At 47.4% G+C, this 19092-nt stretch overlaps 1 protein-coding gene across 1 annotated transcript; it reads right to left on the reverse strand.

Moving 5' to 3' along the window:
- Positions 1-12245: 12245 nt before the first annotated feature.
- LOC120670660 (U-box domain-containing protein 70-like) lies at positions 12246-18274 on the reverse strand. Its single transcript, XM_039950817.1, has 11 exons — positions 18175-18274; positions 16898-17145; positions 16523-16808; positions 16217-16302; positions 15688-15911; positions 15552-15615; positions 15248-15358; positions 14809-14925; positions 13934-14419; positions 13004-13768; positions 12246-12801 (listed from the first exon to the last, which is right to left on the reverse strand). Exons 2-11 carry the CDS (start codon positions 17066-17068, stop codon positions 12610-12612), a joined length of 2502 nt encoding a protein of 833 aa, XP_039806751.1. The 5' UTR covers positions 17069-17145; positions 18175-18274; the 3' UTR covers positions 12246-12609.
- Positions 18275-19092: the final 818 nt, after the last annotated feature.

Raw genomic sequence — 19092 nt, forward strand, 5'->3', positions numbered from 1 at the left:
ATTCTCGTACTCGCCTCGGTAGAGGATGCAGTCGTTTTGGCATGCATGTATCTTTTGCACTTCCAATCCTAAAGGGCAAACAAGTTGTTTGGCTTCATACGTTGTGGCAGGCAATTCGTTGTCCTTAGGAAGCATTTTTTAACAAGTTTGAGTAATTCACCAAATCATTTGTTGGATACACCATTTGTCGTCTTTCATTGCAGCAACTCCATGGAGGTGCCAAGTTTCTTCAATCCATTTTGACAATCTGGGTACAACAACTTACGGTGGTCCTCTAACAACTTCTGGAACTTCAACCTCTCCATTTCACTCTCATAGTCTGCCTGCACATTGTGCAATGCCTGCCCCAGATCGTCGCTGGGATCATTTTCTGCTACATCTACTTCGGGCTCTTCCATGGGAATATCGACATCGAATGCACCGATTCCAGCATTCCCGGGAAAGTGGTCGTCAAAATCTTCTTCTTCATTGTCTTCCATGGTAACCCCATGTTCTCCGTGCTTCGTCCAACAAACATACTTCTCCATGAAACCATTTGCGAAAATGTGGCTGTGTAGGATTCTTGAAGATGAGTAATCCTTGTTATTGTTGCAATGAACACACGGGCAGCACATAAAACCATTGTGCTTGTTTGCCTCAGCCACAGACAAAAAATAATGTAGGCCATCAATGAATTCTTTCGAACGCCAATCAGCATTGTACATCCATTGTCGGTCCATCTGTGTTTTAAATAAATCGATTTGAATTCTTTACAAGTATCGAATAAATAAAATATATCAAACCTAAATTAAACTAAATGTAACATAACATGAATAATTAAAAGATCTGCAATATCCATCATACATCTTGATTAATTAAAAGGAGTACTTAATCTATTACATAACTTAACAAAGGAGTACTATACATGAAACTTAAAAATTCAGACAACAACACATAGGTTTTCAACCGTCCTTGCGTTGGAACGCAGAATGCTGTAACAGATTTCTTGCTTGCGCGGAAGAAGATGGCGGAGCTGAAACCTCCGAGTTTGTTGGTGACGAACCGTAACGCCGCAATAAATCATCAAAATCAAACAGAGATTCCTCGCCCCTTGCCATGCATTCTCTATATTCTTTTTCCAAATAACGGAGCGCTGCCCTATGAAAATCACTAGATTTTTTTGGACCGACGACCTACTCGAGTTGTGCCCTTCTCTCCAGAAGGACAACGATCACCCCCACCGGCGCTACTCCCTCCAGCTGCTGAAGCCATATTTTACTGAAAAATACCTTTATTTTCCACAAAATTATAAATTCTTACCATTACAATGCAAAAAATATTTACTATTACAATTACAATGATCAGATTAATAACTCTTGCAAACAACAATGAAATCATATAAAAAGATGAAATGTATCATTAATTGAAAGAAATATCTAATTAATTGAAAGAAATCTCTATAACTTCTAATTACTTTGACACCCTTCAGTTGCAGGAGTACACTCTTTTCAATATCTAGAAACCCTCTAGAAGAAAAATAAACCTTTATTTCTGAAAATGTATATGTCAGTAACCTCAACCCTGCGGTGAAGACACTGCCTTTCGGGGGGGACACGGTGCGGTACAAGGATGTCACCAATCGGCCAGTCGCAGCACCAATATTTACGATTAATAGGTATAGCACTTGGCACAGGCAGCGTGCTCGTTGATATGCTCTCAGTACAACAATGGCCATGCTGACTGCGTCAAATGCTGTCTTCTTATCAATCGGAAGTGCTGGTGATGCGATCAACCGATTCGCGACGTCCTTATAGCGCATCGTGTATCCCCGAAAGGTAGTGCCATCACCGTTGGATGGAGATTAACGATGTATACTTGTTTCGAAATAAAGATTTTTTTAGCTTCTAGATGGTTTCAATGTGAGCCTGAATAAATACATCACTAGAGTGTCAAAATAATCCATTCATAATACAAAAAATTCTAATATACTCATTTCATTAATTCATTCATGAATACAAAAATCAACTATCCACAATATGGTCATATATACAAGTACATCACATGAAGTGTCTACACTCATTCTAAAAATTTCTACTATCCACATACTCATTTAAATCTAAAAGAAAATCACACTTACATATGCAATCTAGCTAAATGTCCAAGAAATGTGCTAGCTACACATTTTCTCTATTTCTAAAGCATGAAATGAGCTATACAAGCCAAGGAAGAAGAGAAAAACAAGCCCCAAACCTTTAGCGCCGATGGATGGACGGGGAATCAAAGATCTTCACAAATGTGGTGAAGAAATGAGCAAGAACTTTTCTCTCCCGAGCCAAAAACAGCAAGAAACAAGTGAGCTGAATGGCTCGGGCGGGGGGAGAGGGATAAGGGGGCCAAGGAGTTTTGTCCCGGTTGGAGACACCAACCGGGACAAAAGGGGGGGGCCTTTTATCCCGGTTGGTGGCTCCAACCGGGACAAAAGGCTGCGCGGACCTTTTGTCCCGGTTGGAGCCACCAACCGGGATAAATGCCCCCCCTTTTGTCCCGGTTGGTGCCTTCAACCGGGACAAAAGCCCCCTCCCCCCCGCTGGCCCGGCTAGCCGTTGGACTCGGGACAAAAGCCACCTATTGTCTCGGGCCCAAAGGCTGTCGGGACAAATGGTCTGGAACAAAAGCTTATTCTGTAGTAGTAGTGAAATTACCAATGGGTACTTTCAGATACTTTTACCTTGAACTTTTTTCTAGCCGTTAATCTATGGAAAGTATTTATAAAAAATAAATTAAATTAGTATTCGATCCCACTTTTTGGTACTTGGTCTCATTTTTTGGAAGTATTAAGTACTTTATCCTAGGTACTTCTATGTACTTCCTAGCTTTACCACCGTAGGATTTTATTAGATGGACGGCTTCTACTTTTTTCAATCATTGTAAAATTTCTTATATATATATATATATATCCATTTCCTCACGACACAATTTATCAAAACCACGCAGGCTGTGTATGGTAGCTAGTTAAAAAGATTCTTTGCTCTTTGTGAGGAAAATTCCGAAGCCCTTGTTCCGTAGAAAAGCAGGAACAAAATAAAGAGAGTTATCCATCCTATCATATCCAGGCTAAGCTAGATGCCATTATATATCATCCATCTAACGTAGGCTATGCTGCTTTACCCAACCTCAAGATTTTGTCTACTCATGTAGAGCCTAGCTAGATTCATGTATACTAGGAAGGATAGCGCGCTTCGCCGCGCTCGTTCTGGCTGTGCTGCCGTGCATTGTAAAAATGATAAGCCGTTGGGTGGCTGTTAGCTTTTTTTTATCTTTTGAAATGCTGTTAGCTTAGTTTTATAACACAATAGGAATGATTCCTCAATATGTACATATACAATCGACAGAGCGTGATCACCAAACAAAAGAACAAATCAAAACAATGCAGTGTAGAACACTAAATTGCCTCTATGTAAACTTGAATACTGATTTCAAGGACCCACATATATTAAATTTATATATTTTTAGCATTATCATTGCTCTTCGAGTCAAAAGATGAGCCAATACAGAATTGGCAAGAAGCATCATAAATATGACTAATAAATCATCATATCCATTATTACTATGAATAATTCTTAATAGTTTTAAGGAGGCCTTTATGTCACAACTCTCCATGATAAGACTCTGCAATATTGAAAATTATTGAAGGACTCATGACTAAACCCCTCCTACTACTTGTATTTCAAGTTAGAGATAAGAAATTTGCAAGATGAGGTAACAGTAGGAAAAAGGTTGGAGAAATGTTTTCTCTTTCCATGTAAGGCAGCTCGGTAGTGGTTAAAAAGCAACCTCTCAGGACAATCATGGCCCCTCATCCATGTGAATGCTTCAATGTAGATAAATCTTCACCTGGATATAAGGAACGACAATGCAAGTTCCAATATTAATTGTATGCCATGTAAAAAAAACTGTAGATAAAATATCTAGTTGCCAAGACAGAGTTGAATAACCAGTCACTACATTTTGATGAACATATTCATGTCCACTTACTTTGTCCCATTGGTCATCGTTGGGTTTCAACTAATCTCACGATATGAACACATGCCACTTAAAGCACACCCATTACAGCTTGTTTTAGCCTTAACCTACAACACAATAACAGACAAACCATGATAAATGATACATAATGATGCCATAGTTACATATTGAAGGCATACCAGTGAATCATATAAACTCAACCTTCACGGGTCATCAGTTATGCCAGCAAAAGGGGAAAGAAATCAGAGTTACTACCCAAGCTGCTGGCTGAATCTTGCAAACAATCCCTCCGTAGATGCAGCTAGCTATTTGAACGAAGCCACCCTTGGTCACCAAATGGAAGAACCAGCACTACGCAAGTTAATTTCATTGCAATCAGTTTGGCTCATCGTCACCAATAAAGTACAGCTGACTACTATTCTAAAATTATCAGGTTGTATAAAAAAAATCTTTTAGAGATAAAGAAGCATGCCAATTTAAACATGCAACACAGTTAAGAGTTCAGTTGAGATAACATTCATACAGTGAGACTGTCATCATAGTAACAAAATGAGGTAGGGTGCTTCTCGCCAAAAAAATCAGGTAGGGTGCTTGAATGGAAGCATTAAAACTTGTCTGCACAAATCTGTGAAAGTACACATTGACAAATAACTAACCACTACTATTCTGGTGAATTGAAGCTAATATAGATAAGATGTATTAAGTGTGAATCAGGTTCTTTCCTATCTATGTTATACACCGAGAATTTGTTGAGAAATGTAAACATATATGTGAAATCAATCTATGAGTATAGATAAAAAGGTTCAGCTTAGAAACAGCTTTGTGAACCCATAATAATCTCGTTTTATTGTCTTTTATGCGGCCTGCAAGTACGCACCATTTCCTATCTGGCCTTCTGCATATCTAAAGAAAAGAGGAGCCCAGTGTAGTTAAACAATAAAAGACATATTTCTGTTGCTGAGGAGCTCCCTGCACTCCATTGCTCACCTGATATCATCACAGAATAAAACATAACTTAACAGGTAACTGGGTCAAGTCAGTTTGCACCGTTAATAAATTAGATAATAATAAGGAAATTCTCAACCATTGAACCGTACATTTACACGGCGGTTCACCAATAAAATAGAAGGCAATCACTAAAGATGAATGGTAAATAGCAAAATGAATAAAACCGACACCATTCCTCTAAACCTAAGCACCCAGATAACAACAAAGCTTACTTACATTCAGTTCTGTCATCTTCCCTGTTCCTGGGTCCTGAGTTACTGAAATGGATTTGTTGCTACTGGCCTTGTTCTGGTCCTGGCATCTGGCAGCAAGCCTTAGTGTTCATCCCATCCATCAATATTCTCTTGCTTTATGCTGAGAGTTTCTTTCACATACAACAGTATTCAAGCAAAGCAAATATAAAGTGTTCGTTGCATTTGCCAGCCATGTTATCCAGAGTGATCTGATTTCAGGACAGCTCAATGCTTGTTGCACACTACAGTGAGTGCTTTAGATTTGCAGTGGGAGTGCACTGTTGCATGATGCTTTTTGCAGGCAGGATCAGTATATGGCAAGTCATTGTCAGGGTTGTTATGATAACGGAGGAAAAGCTTCTGTGCTATCCCAAAGCAAACTGCCCAATTCGCCAATTCGGACGAACGAATGAGTACAGACCTACTATCCCGGCTAATGCGAGCCACTACATGGCTCCCGATGATGGCGGCCAAGCAAACAAGCGTCGCACGCCTGTGGGCGACGGCGGCGGCAAAGAAGGATCGCCTGGAGCAGGCAGCCCCCGCACGCAGCGGCCATGGATGGCCTGCGCCCTGCGCATGGAGGAGGCCGCCGCCGCTGCACACCCCTTCAGGCGACGCGCTCCGCTGTGTGGAAATGGCACCTCCGTACCGCCGGCCAGATCCGCCACCGGGATCCGCCAGGGCGCGCGGAAGCCTACGGCGACCGGGATGGAGTGAGAGGGGGAAGGGGGCGAGGACCTCGGTGGATGACGGCGCCGGAGGGTGAAGCGGTCTAGATCCGCCACCGGGACGCCGCCGATCGGATCCCCCACGCCCCGGCGAGGCGGAGCAAACGACGGGGATCGGAGCGGCGGCCGAGGGCGGCGACCAGCAGCGGGGGCGGAGGGCGGCAACCGGCGGGCACGCTAGGGTTAGGTTTAGGAGAGGGGGGAGGCCCAGGGGGGAGTGGGGGATGCTGGGAGGGTGTGGGGGGGTGTTTGCAAAAAATCGTGGACTACGTGTTTGAATAAAAAAACTTGAAGGGTCTATTTGCAAAAAAACAAAGGAGCGGCGTGGATCGACTGTTCGCGACAGATCAGACGGTCCGCGTCGAGCTATCTCTCCATGGCATGACACGTGTCGTCTTAGGAACGCTCGTTTGCTCATAGCTCTCACTCTCCATGGTGTATAATATTAAGAGTATATCAATGTTTAGAGGTGGACGCTGGAGTCAAAATAAAAGGCGAACCACTGTGCCAGCCCGAGTTTGCATTGTTCCCCAATTCATGGCCAGCATAGCCATAATACGACCATAGAACACTCAGGACAATTAGTTATCGATTTCCCATTATATTGTTTTGTATTGTCTAATTTTTGCTATCGATGCCCCACTGAGATATGGGCCCGCATGTGTTACTGACAATGGTGAATACGGATCTAGTGAAAATGCAATGATACGCAGGGAGTTATTCCATAGAAAGTCGAGCAAAGTTTTACATATACAATTTTGCTTGACATTATTGCGACCGAGTAAGATTGTGCAAATACATATCGCATTGCTTCCCCACTGGTCCATTATTATGTGTGCGCCCACCGGTCACATACGTACTTCACTTGCCCATCAATGCAAGACAAGACGTAATTTGATTCGGAACATCAAACTTCATAAATTTTGACGAACAGGTTCACTAAATTAATTATATGTATATTTAGCCCACATGAGTAACATTCGTATCCAAAGGAATTTTAAAATGGTATTGAAATTATAGCAATTGAATAAGCTATATATAGTAAAAGAAACTAATAAAGATCAAAATCTTAACTTAAAAGACAATAGTTTAAAGAAATACGCCATATATTTTTGGACCAAGGGAGTACCCTAGTGTATATAAGTATACTCCGTATTACACAGCCGTTGCCACGTACGCGAAGGTTTCTAACGGCCAACCTTAGGCTGCCCACAGCAGCAACCGGAATAGCACCCTCCAGTGCGCTTTTAGCATTTTGAGAGCTGCAGCGGGGTACTGGGAGGCGTCCGCAAAACAAGCGCACGCTCCCCGTTGCGCTATTCTGAGCGGGAGTGGCGGATGCCCGCTATCGGCGTGACGGCGCGGGCCCACACGCGTCCCTGCGGTAGCGCCTCCGCCCTGCTCGCCACGCCACGCCACGCCGGTCGAGCAGGCGGAGCTCGGCCGCGGCGCCGTGCTCGCGCGCCATGGATCTGGGAGGAGGGCGCGCGCCGGTCTGCGATCCCGCCGCTGCCAGGCCTTCGACCACCGCCGCGCGGGCGGGCCTAGACCACGGACGCAGGCCTCCTTTCTCGCCGCGGCCGGGCTCCTTCCCCGCCGCTGGAGGAGGGCACCACGACGGCGGCCATGGCCTCGTCGCCACGCCATGGCCGCCTCCACCCCCGCCTTGCCATGGTCGTCCGCCGGACCCCTACTCCACGCCGCCCGCCGGGAGGGAAAGGAAGACGGCCCGCGCGCGCCGCCGGGGCCATGGAGGACGGCCGCGCCGGGGCCATTGTCCGGCCGCCGCCGCGCGCAGGGGAGGGAGCTCGAGACAGGGAGATGGAGGGGGATGGCGGCGCAGGCCAGCTTGAGCAGATAAGATGGAGGGGAATGGCGGCGACGGTGCACCAGGACGCTGCGAGCCACCGTCTGCGAGGTCCACCGGGAGGATCCGCCCGCCGGCCTCGTGGCCGCGCGCCGCGGCCCGCGCGGCTCGACTCGTCTCCGTCTGCCGTCACTACGCCTGCGGTCTGCCTCCGCGCGCCGAGCCGCCGCGGCCGGCCAGCCCCGCTGCCCCGCGGCGGAGCTCGAGGAGACCGCGCCGGCCAGGAAAGAGGAAGGGAGGAAAGCCGGCAGGCCACCTCCGCCCCACCGCCGCTAAGAGCTGCGCAGGCCGGCGAGCTCGGGGGGCCAGGGGGTGGCGAGCTCCAGGGGGCGGCGGCGCCAGAGGAGGGGTGGCGCGGCGCGGGTAGGAGAGAGAGAAGAGGGAGGAGAAAGAGTGGGGGTAAAAAAAGATAAAAAAATCTAAGATGTGGGTTCCGTTTCTGGTAGTTGATGTAGAGTAGAGGTATAGAGGATAAATAAGTACGGAGAAAAAGTATATAAAAAAGAGAAACTCGATAACTAGGTAAAAATATTTCAATATAAAAGACCACGAACGCAGACAGGCCAGCGCGGCCTGCCAACCAACCCGGGCTCATCGGCAAGATGCGCGGCAGGGCACTGTAGCTAACTGCTCTGGACGGGCCGACGGGGGCGGGGTGGGGCGGGAAGCGCGAGGCGACGGACGGAAGGGCGGATCACGGACGGACACCCCTGCAGTGCTGGCCACGCCGTGCATACGTACGCGGCCGGGGCAGCGGCGGCAGCAGAGCGCTGCCGTGCCTGTGGCGTGGCATCCGGTGGCTGCCGTGGGCTCGCCCGCCGCGGGAGCAGGCCGCCGGCCGCGGCGGCCGGAACCCCGAGGAGCACGTGTCGACCGCTGCCTGGCCACCAGGGGCACAAAACCGCAGCGCAGAGGCCCGCTCGATGCCTCCTCTCTCCCAGCGTCCCCACTCCAATAATGGCGGCATGGCGCGCGCGAGTAGTAAACTAAGGCCCTGTTTACGGTCCCACCCTGTAAACACGCAAAAAAAACCGTAAACACATTAAAGTGAAAAAAAATCTTGCTAATTTGAAATACTAAATGAAGTTTATTTACAAAACTTTTTGCATTGATGAGCTGTAAATCGCGAGACGATTCTAATGAGTCTACTTAATCCATGATTTGCAACAGTGATGCTACAGTGACCATCCGCTAATTATTAATTAATCATGGATTAATTAGCATCATTAGATTCGTCTCGCAATTTACAACTCATCTATGTAAAAAGTTTTGCAAATAGACTTCATTTAGTACTTCAAATGATCAAGATTTTTTTACAAATTTTTTTTGCAAAATGAACTAAACAAGCCCTAAACCAGATCACTCCAGGCGTATCAGTGCCGTGCCTGGGCGTCGCCCACTGCCAGCGTCGCGCAACATGCCAACATGTGGGCATCCGCTTTGCCATCGGAGAGCTTGCCAAGCAAACGACGACGCCCCAGCGAGCGCTCTCCTGTGGCTACAGCGCGCGTCGGCGGCAGCCATTATCACAGGGTGGAAAGAAGACCGCCTGTCCGGGGGCATCAATGATCGATGCCAAAGCCCAAACACGGTTCGTCAGAAAGCTGCTCCAACGCAAGCACGTGCTGGTCAGCACTCAGCACCGAGCCACAGGAGACAGGACCAGCAGTGCTCTACTGCTGCCTAAGAGTTCGTAGCATCGCTGCATGCATCAGCGACCAGCGGCGTGCAGAGCTGGATCTTTGGCCGAACTGGCAGCGCAAAAACCTGCCGGAATAGCGTCAGGGCTACTCCCTAAACGCTGGGCCTGAACCCTAGCAACTCCAGCTACATGTTTTTTTTTGAAGAACTCATGGGCACAGTCGCACAGCCAGCCGCACCGTTCACTTGTTCTGTGTCCAGCTCGCTGAACGCTGAAGCTGTACGCGGCAGGCGCAATTCAACCTGTCAGAAGCCAGAACCGGGACTTTGGTTGTGGGGGTTCTTGGAGAAGAGAAAGCACGCAGCAACCCCAGTATAGTCTTTTTTTTTTTTGATAAACGTATGCAAGAAGCATACGGGACCTGTATTATACTATATCAAAGTTGTACACAGTACTGAACCAATACAGGCACCTTCTCGAAGAGTACAAAGGGGACAGCTGTCCACACCATCTTACACAAAAGACCTTGCAAGAACAGAAAAATACAAACAAGCCCAGAAGATCTTTTGTGCTTGCCAAAGTCGTCGCTCGCCGCCGTCGCCGTCGGACACCGCCATGGCCATCGACAGAGCAGGGTAAAGACGACAAGGACCTCGCAGCCCAGGTAAGAAGGAGCTCCATCGCACGAAGGCTTTTGCACGAGCCGCAACAGAATCGAATCACGGAAGCACATCGGCTGGGGACACACCCCAAGCTCCTCCCACCATGGATCCACCTCTTCTGCCGGCGAGAAGCAGGAAACAAGAAGCGGACCAACCACCACACACCCAGCAACCCAACAGCCAGCCCTCTGTAAAACTCCACCGACCCCCAAACCATACATGGTTGAAACGTCGAGGAGCAGACTCCTGTACACGAGCTGACGGGAACCGGAGCTCCAACTCGGTCTCCAGATCCAGCGAGCTCAAGCCTCACAACCCCGTCGCCATCACCGGAGCAAGCGATAGCGAAGTGGAGAAAGGGTCGGAGTACCTTATTCCACCATGGCCGCGCCGCCTCCACCTTGCAAACGCTGCCGGGAAGACAAACCCTAACCCTAAAGGGACCTACTCTACACCACCGGACAGAGATCCACACGTTCCCCTCACCTCCGAGGCCCAGAAGGCCACCGGAGGCGGAGGAGAACGGCGGTCTCGCCGGTGGGAGGACAAGGCACCCGCTTTCCGCCTCTCTCAACTGTAGCGACGGGAGACTTCGCGAGAGCCCCCGTGGGGGAGGAAGTATCGAGGCAGCGATTTAACCCCAGTATAGTCGGCCATTCGGGCTGCCCAGCACGGAACGGCCTGGGCCTAACTCGGCCCGACACGATTAAGTCCATTTTTCTATTCGGGCTGGGCCGGGCCAACCCACATGCTGAGACATGCACGGGCACGGCACGATGGCTTGTTAGGCGTGTCGAGCCGGCCCGATTGCCTAAATGGGCCCTGCGTGCCGCGACGCCATCCTCCATCGGCGCGCCTCGCCGTCATCCACCCGCACGTGGCCGAGCCTCGCCGCCATCCTCCACTCGCGCGTGCCTGTGCCTCGCCGCCATCCTCCACTCACGCGTGCCTGTGCCTCACCGCTATTAATCCTCGCACACCACGTCTCGCTGCTGTCCGGCACCCCCCAGCCCCGCCCCCAGCTGTGTCTCGCCGCTGATCCGCACACGCCCGGCCTTGCCTCGCAGCGCGAAGCAAGGAGGGAGAAGGGAGTGGTGGGCGGCGGCGTGGAGAGGGGGCGGCGCTCTCCGCCGCACAGCTTCGAGAGGAGAGGGGACCAGCAGTGTTTTGGAGAGGCGGCGCCGGGTGGCTCGAGGGAGGGAGAAGAGAGCGGCGGGGCGTGGCGTGGTGGAGGGGGGGTGCCGGCTTTGACGCGGTGGCGCAGAGAAGGGGGCGGCGCAAAGAAGGTTTGGCAGTGGCAACTGCGCCTGAGGCCTGGGCAGGACTACAGGGAAGTTAGGGTTTGGAGGGATTGAAGTAGGCTTAGGGGTGGTAATGGGCCATGGCCCTAATGGCCTCTTCACAGTCCAATAAAGCCCTTAAAATTTTTAGTTCAAAAATACATATGTTTAGAGCCCGGCCTTTTTAGGGCCCGATCCTTAGATTTTCTAGTTCAAAATGTTGGGCCCTTTACCACCCCTAAGTAGGCTGGCTACTGGTGTGCGTGTTTTATTTGGCCAGCTGTTAATCGGGCCTTTGTGCTCGGGCCGGGCTAGCCCACGTGCCGAGGTATCGGCCCAGGCACGGTCCCATCACCCGTGCCAAGCTGGCCCGGTCCCGATTAACTTTATGTCGTGCCGTGTCATGTTTGGGTCGGGCCAAAAAGTCAGGCTATGGGCCGCCCACGGGCCCGGACTGGATGGCCAACTATAAACCCGGGCATGGAACGGACCCAGGGCCGTTCTCCGCTGCTGGAGCAATTCCTGGATGGCGGAGCAATTCTGAATGAATCAGGCCACTCTCCGGCGCTGAGGTGTCAACTACCGAGTCAATTCAGCTCACCTTTCTCCATCGCTGCATCCTCCACAATCTTCTTTATACCATCAGGAAGCAATCCTCTCAAAAGGCTTGAGACCACAATCCCAGAGGAATAAAAATCGACTCGCAATAAAAAAAAGGAATAAAAATCGGAGTGAGGTGTCAGCTCTCCAGTGGCCAGAAATTCCGGTACAAGGGAGTTCCCACTGGTTCAGTGGTACAATTTATCGGTGCTGGACGGACTGGATCAAGGAGGATGTTGGTAGGCTTCAGATCTCCATGAGCAACTGGAAGTTCAAGTTTAGCCCGATCAGACTACAATCTGCAAGATAACAACGTATGGCGGACACCTTAAACTCTGGACCTAAACAGGGCATGGATGGCAGGCATCATTGTCTAAGGCTACAGAGCAAACTTGCAACGATTGCATGGTACACTGTTACAGCTAGTTCTAGTTGAATGTTAAAGCCACACGGGTTCCAGAAGTTGATGAGCAAGGAAACTACAGAGTTATTCAGCTCGTCAGGGGCTTTGGTAAGAGAGGCAGAGGGCAGAGGCAACGAACTGATATTAGTGGCGGGGAAGCACGCAGCAACCCAACAGGTTATTACGCCAAATTCTGTTGCTGGAGCCATTCCTGGATGGCGGAACGAAGAGCGCGATTGGGAATGAGCTCGCCGTGTTCGAGTCGCATGTTGGTCATCGGAGACGTGTTGTGGCCGCTGTCGAGCCAGCTTCTGATGGCCTCAGCTTCGTAGGTGAATCCGTCAGCTGCGATATGTGGATCGCTCATGATATCCTGAAATATGACCACAGAAGTAATGGTTAGTCATCAGATAAAGCTATACTCATGCGATGCTTAATTTTTTTTCTTTTCGCAGAAAAAAAAAGTAGGCAACACACTTAGCTCAATATCAGATTCTTCAGTGCTACAATTCATACATCTGTTCACGAACTGGGAAAAGCGAGATGAAGGCACAATAAGTCCATCTTATACACACCTGAGATATAGGGCACACGAAATATGAAGGTGTGCAGTTTTCATCTGACACTGGCCTAGAAGATGAGGCTGAAGGTATACTCGTCGCAGCATCCCGCATCGCCTCAACTACTCTCCACACCTCGCCTGAAAGATCAGGACGGCACCTCCGGCTCAGCTCCATGCAACTGAGAGCAAGGTGTGCTAACTGCTGCACGTGCACATCGGGCCACTCTCCTGCTGTGGAATCAACTACTGACTGCAGGTCACCTTTCATCATTGCATCCTCCACAATCTTCTTAATACCAACAGGAGGCTTTCCTGTCAGAAGGCGCAATACCACGATCCCAAAAGAGTAGACATCAGAATGAGGTGTCAGCTCTCCAGTGGCGAGAAATTCTGGGTCCATGTACAAGGGGGTTCCAACTGGATGCATTGTGTGATAAAGGGTAGTGTTATTGGTGCAGGACTGGATCAGGAGGCGAGAGATACCGAAGTCACTAAGCTTACTGACTAGGTTAACATCAAGAAGGATGTTGGCTGGCTTCAGATCACCATGAACAACTGGGTGTGGTTTATTCTTGTGCAGAAAGATCAGTGCTGAACATATCTCTGCAATAATTCGGGTGCGAATCTGCCATAGCAATGTTTTCCTTTTATCTGCACACACGAGAAAATCTTCAAGACTTCCATTTGGCAAGAACTCATAGACAAGTGCAGATGATTCTGAGCATGCTCCCAATAGAGTTACGAGGTGAGGGTGCCTCACCCTACTCAGGATAGAAACCTGCAACAAAAATCCAAAATAAACTACTCATCATTTATAGAGTGAGACATCCTTTCAAAATGCTCTATTCTAGTTCCAGTTTTGAACAGGAAAGGAGCTAGAGATCAACTCTTTTTTTCAGTGACATGGGTGAAGTAAGATTTCAGGATGAGATGCATAAATTACCTCTTGCTCGAACTGTGACCTTCCCTGTAAACAATCAGGTTTTAACACCTTTATTGCAACTGTCATGTTCCGGAGGATACCTCTGAACACACATGCAAACCCACCTTCTCCAATCTTCAGTGAACTACTGAATTTTTCAGTTGCAGACTCCAGTTCAGATGATGAAAACTCAGAGTACGTTGATGTAACCAAAACCGAATGCATTTGCCCTCTTCTCTGACATAACTCTTCAACCTCACGAACTGCACGATCCCTGTCGTGTAGCAAGTGTTCATGCTCTGATAGAAGCCAGTCATATTGTTCTCTGGATTCAGAGAGCTGGCCTAGTAGACGCTCATTACGCTCATTGGCCTCCTGAAGTCTTTCAATGACATCATCATGTTGTATTTTAAACCGTTCCAGTTCTTGTTGTGCCCTTGAAAGGAACTCCTCAGTTTGTTTCCTTTGTTGGACTTGGTTTAAATACGAGTCCTCCATTGTTCTAGCCTGAAAATTTTGAAACACGACCATTCATATTCATAGCATTCAGATAGATGGCTTTTGACTGCATATAACATGATAGCCTACTAATTTTCTTATAAGATTTAGCTGATAACATCCTAGATTTTGTAAAGAATTTTTTTTTCTTCATATGGCTGCCATGGGTTTGGCACGTCAAGAGTAAATGCAGTGGTAGTGGTCTGTTGCAAGCTTGCCCATCTCTTGGAGCAGCAGTAGCGACATAAGAGAAGTTTGTTCTGTAATTAACACGATCAAATTATTGGAAAAGAAATGATTGGATGAGATATCGGCCTCCGATCGAGATAAATTATCTTTGGCCACAACCACAATGAATTATTTAGAAAATACTTCGGCAAATCCTGTTCAAGATTTACCATGCGTTCAGATTCGATACGCCTCAAACGCTCTTCAGAAGCTTCCTTCTTGAATATTGCAGCTTGTTCCGTTGCTTTTTGGAATTTATGCAAATCATCTTCTGTACAAAATTCTCCCTGGAAGGACCATTAAACAGGTCTTCATTTTGGATAGTATATCAATTGGAAAATTTGATGCTACCGTGAAAATGGAAAATGGTCTCATATGATTGCCAATCTGCCATAGGAATATAAAGAGTGTTCTGAACTTCTGATGCAAACTTGCCCATTTCTTGGAGTAGGAATAGTAAGAAGTTTGTTTGTGTTTCACAAGTTCAAACTATTAGATAAAGGAATGACTGGATGCTAATGTTGGGCATCTAATCGGAGATAATATAACTTGTTGCTTCAAGAAATTGTTTAGACGACAAGAGTTCAGTAACTCATGTTACAGAGTTACCAGTAGTTCCGATTCTGTACGCCACAAGGGCTCTTCAGAAACTTCCTTTGTGAACATTGTAGCCATGGCCTTTTGGAACCCATGAACATCGTCTTCTGAACGAAAACCTCCCTGAAAGGATCACAGTATAAGTATACTTAAACTCAGAATAATGAAGTCAATTGCATAAATGGATATACCCTCTAAACACCCACGTCCCATTAGTTGCACCTTGAAATAGTAAGAGACTGAGGTAGGGTGCTTATTGAATTAGACTTGCAGAAGAAGGAAATGATTGACAGTCTATCAAAGGAATTAGACTTACAAACATCTTTTTGAAGTACTCAAGATCAGCACCCCCATGACCCATCTTAATGCGTGCTTCACATCTAGAACAACAAACAAAATGTCACTTCAAAACAAATCATGTCAAGAAGGCGAAAAGAGAACTGGAAAGCTACCTCCTTAAGCCATCAAGTATTTCCAGATTGTTTGGGTCACACCTCAAACCCTCTTGGTAAGTTGCCATAGCATTTTCATAATCTTCCATCAGGAACTGAACTTTAGCTTTGCGCACATAGCCCTTCAGAAAAGTAGGATCCAGTTCAATGCATTTCTCTGCATCCTCAAGACCTTGAGGTAAAGCTCCCAGAGAGATGTAGCATTGAGCTCTGTTGCTAAAAATCTGAAAGATCAGATATTGAAGACATCAAAACATATTACTATAGCTATAGAAGACATCAAAACGCATTACTATATCTGAGTGTGCCAAGGAGAAAAGGGGAAGCTTGGGACATGCATGAGTACATGACAATAAAATGAACAATGCATGCCAAATATGCCTGATCATAAAGGGCATATTTGATTTACCATGTAAATTTAGTTTTGAAAAAAATTGCTCTAATTTAGAAAGACGTGAGATTTTACCAAGGATCTATAGTCCTATATTTATTTGAGAAGGAAAAACAGAGTAATAGCCAAAATGCTTACTCTAGGATCCTTTGGGTTCATTTTCATAGCTTGAGTGTAGTGCATTGCTGCTTCATGGTATTTCTTCTGCTTGAACGATTCATTCCCTGCAATGTTTTTGCACACTAAGCAGCAGTTGTATATCACAATCAGATCTATGATGCTTAAAAAACACAGATTACTAGGAACCGTATGCAGTATCTACTTCGACCCTTTCTTTTGTGCTCTCTGTCGTTCGCTCACATGGGAACCCTCAGATGGCATAACCTGCGTTCCCCATTATTCAACAATGCCGTGATCTAGCAGCACCCAAACGGCCAAATTAACCTCTCTCACGGTGGTGGTCGGCGGCCTGGCCCCGTCGCTCCTTCTCATCCAGCTCCTTCCTCTTGCTCTCCGCCTTGCCGAGCCTGTCAAGCGTCTCCTCGCTGTAGTGTTCGGCCAGCGACTGCTGCAGGACCCTGACTGCCGCCGCGTAGTCCCCGGCGCAGCCCGCGAGCTCGAGCAGCGCAGACGCCTTCCGCGACAGCGCCTTCGCGATCAGCTTGTTGTCGGCGCTGAGCTCCCTGCCGCGCCTCACGGCCTCGTCGCAGTCCCTCACGCACTCCTGGTACTGAAAAAAATTCTCGAAGCGTCGTCAGCGGCCGCGCCGCCGGCGAGGGTACATAATGGAGCGGGGTCGGGGAAGCTGGCGAGAGATACCTTGCCCATGTGGAAGTAGGCGGCGGCGCGGTTGGTGAGGAAGGAGATGTCGCTGGGGTCGAGGAGCGCGCCGCGGGTGTAGTGCTCGACGGCCGTCTCGAGGAAGGACTTGCTGTAGGCTTCATTGCCGGCCTCCTTCGCGCGCCGCGCCTCCTCCGCCGCTGCGTCCATGGCACGCCCGCCTCCCTCGGGATGGTCGACGGGTCGACGCTACGGCGACCGTCAGTGCATTTGGCTGGTGCCCGCGGGTTGATGGCAAGGATTACATTATCGGCGATACAATATTTATCAATGAGCTCCGGTAACGATAATCGGTTGAAAATCGGTGAAAAATCGCCAAAACCGATCGGTAAAGAGACCCAAATTAAAAAAAACGAAAATCGACAATTTATCGTCGATAATCAATGCAAACCGAACGATTTATCGCTTCGTCTACTGAAAATATATTTTGGCAGTGAAAAAAATATAAATGTTTGATAGCATTTAAATTTTTAGGTTATGTATTGTATTATATTAGATAAATTATACATATATGCACAATTTTGCACTTGAAGCCAATGTCAATCTTCTCTTCATGTTCCCAAACTAAGTCCTGATTATCAGACATTCACCTACAAGAGGGAAATCGAACCATGTCTGTGTCAAAATTATGCTACGAATAAATGATACTCACTCTTAATTTGTACCATTTAGGCATACAATATAAAGTAAAGTCATGCACCTTGTTTTCCTATTTAACATAGCATATTGTACAACAATAAACTTTTCTCCGGGACTAATATCTAAAACTGTAGCCTAGATTTTAGATCTGTGATGCAACCAACCATCCAAGAAATATTGTATACCAATGTAGTATATTTGGCCAAATCGGTGAGTAGAAATACAAAAGAAGCTGACCTGAACTGAAAATCATCCGACACAAATCGATAATCAATGATTTACCTCGATTATCGACGCCACGATCACAACTCCCTCGCTCCCGGCTGCAACATCATCGATAATCGCCGCATATATATCGATTATCGGCCTTAATCGCACGAAAAATATTTTTTCCCTAAGCAAACAATTGTTGCTTTCAACATGTGACAACACTCTGGAATCAAGAGAAGGTCTAGTTTTTTATAAAAATAAGTTCTCTACTTTTTATGAATTTTTTTAAATTTTTAAATTTTCCATTGAAATCCACCGAAATTTCAGTCGGTTTACGTTTTCAGCTAGCATCGGTAACGATAAATTTCACCGATAATCGTGATTATCGAGCGGTTTTGTATTCCATGGTTGATGGTGCGGCGGGCCGGCGGCGACTAGGGGGGAGCGACTGGACGAGACCCTTGCCGGAGTTTGGGGAGCATCTGCTCTGCGCGGCGGTTTGTCTTCATCTACTGCCAAGTGGGACCCTGGGGAGAGGGAGTGGGTCCACCTCCTCTGTGCAGCCACGAGCCCACTGTAGATAGCAGCAGGTCCTACGGCTTTGCTACTGCAGTTCAGAAAGAATCTTTTGCGTACAACTATCCGCTTGGGCTCGATTTCTGGGGAAGAGCTCCGCCCTCTTCCGTGCCATTTTTCAGGACGCCCGTGGCATTTACGTTTGGTAGGTCCAGATCATGGCACGAAAAAAATAATTACCATGGCAACACACCGTGATATTTAACTTTTTAATGAAACAGGAGGGAAAACTCCTAAGTTATATACATAAAAAATGAGAAAAATCTTTACAACAAAGTCTCAGGAGACAAAAGCGATTGGAGAAAATATAAGCGATTACACAAAGGCTTCTAACTATTCCAACATAACAGTTTTTTGTTTTGTTTTTACTCTTATGATAACTAAGGCAAATTTATTCTTGAAGTGCCGGAGACAACCAAGTTATAGGAGGGCAAAAGCATGTTTCTTCTCCTGAGAAGTTCCCTAGTATTGAGCGTATTCCAATGTAAGAGCCAGAAGAAGACTTTGTGTTTGTCCTGACAACAGAATTTCTAGAGCCATCGAAAGAGTGGATGTGTTTGCATATGCCCAATTAAATGAACATAGGCTTTAGAGGAAGAGTAGAAGGGAGAGCAACATATATAGGACCAAAGGTTTTTGTCTTCGGAGTCAGGTAGGGCGTTTAAGTCCTGTGCTAGCTCAAGGAGTTGCTGGGCAGCCACAAATTGGGCAGAGGAAGATGGAAAAGCAACGCAGGTCCTTCAGCACAC

The sequence above is a fragment of the Panicum virgatum genome, chromosome 4N (genome assembly GCF_016808335.1).
Source record: "Panicum virgatum strain AP13 chromosome 4N, P.virgatum_v5, whole genome shotgun sequence".
Lineage (NCBI taxonomy): Eukaryota > Viridiplantae > Streptophyta > Magnoliopsida > Poales > Poaceae > Panicum > Panicum virgatum.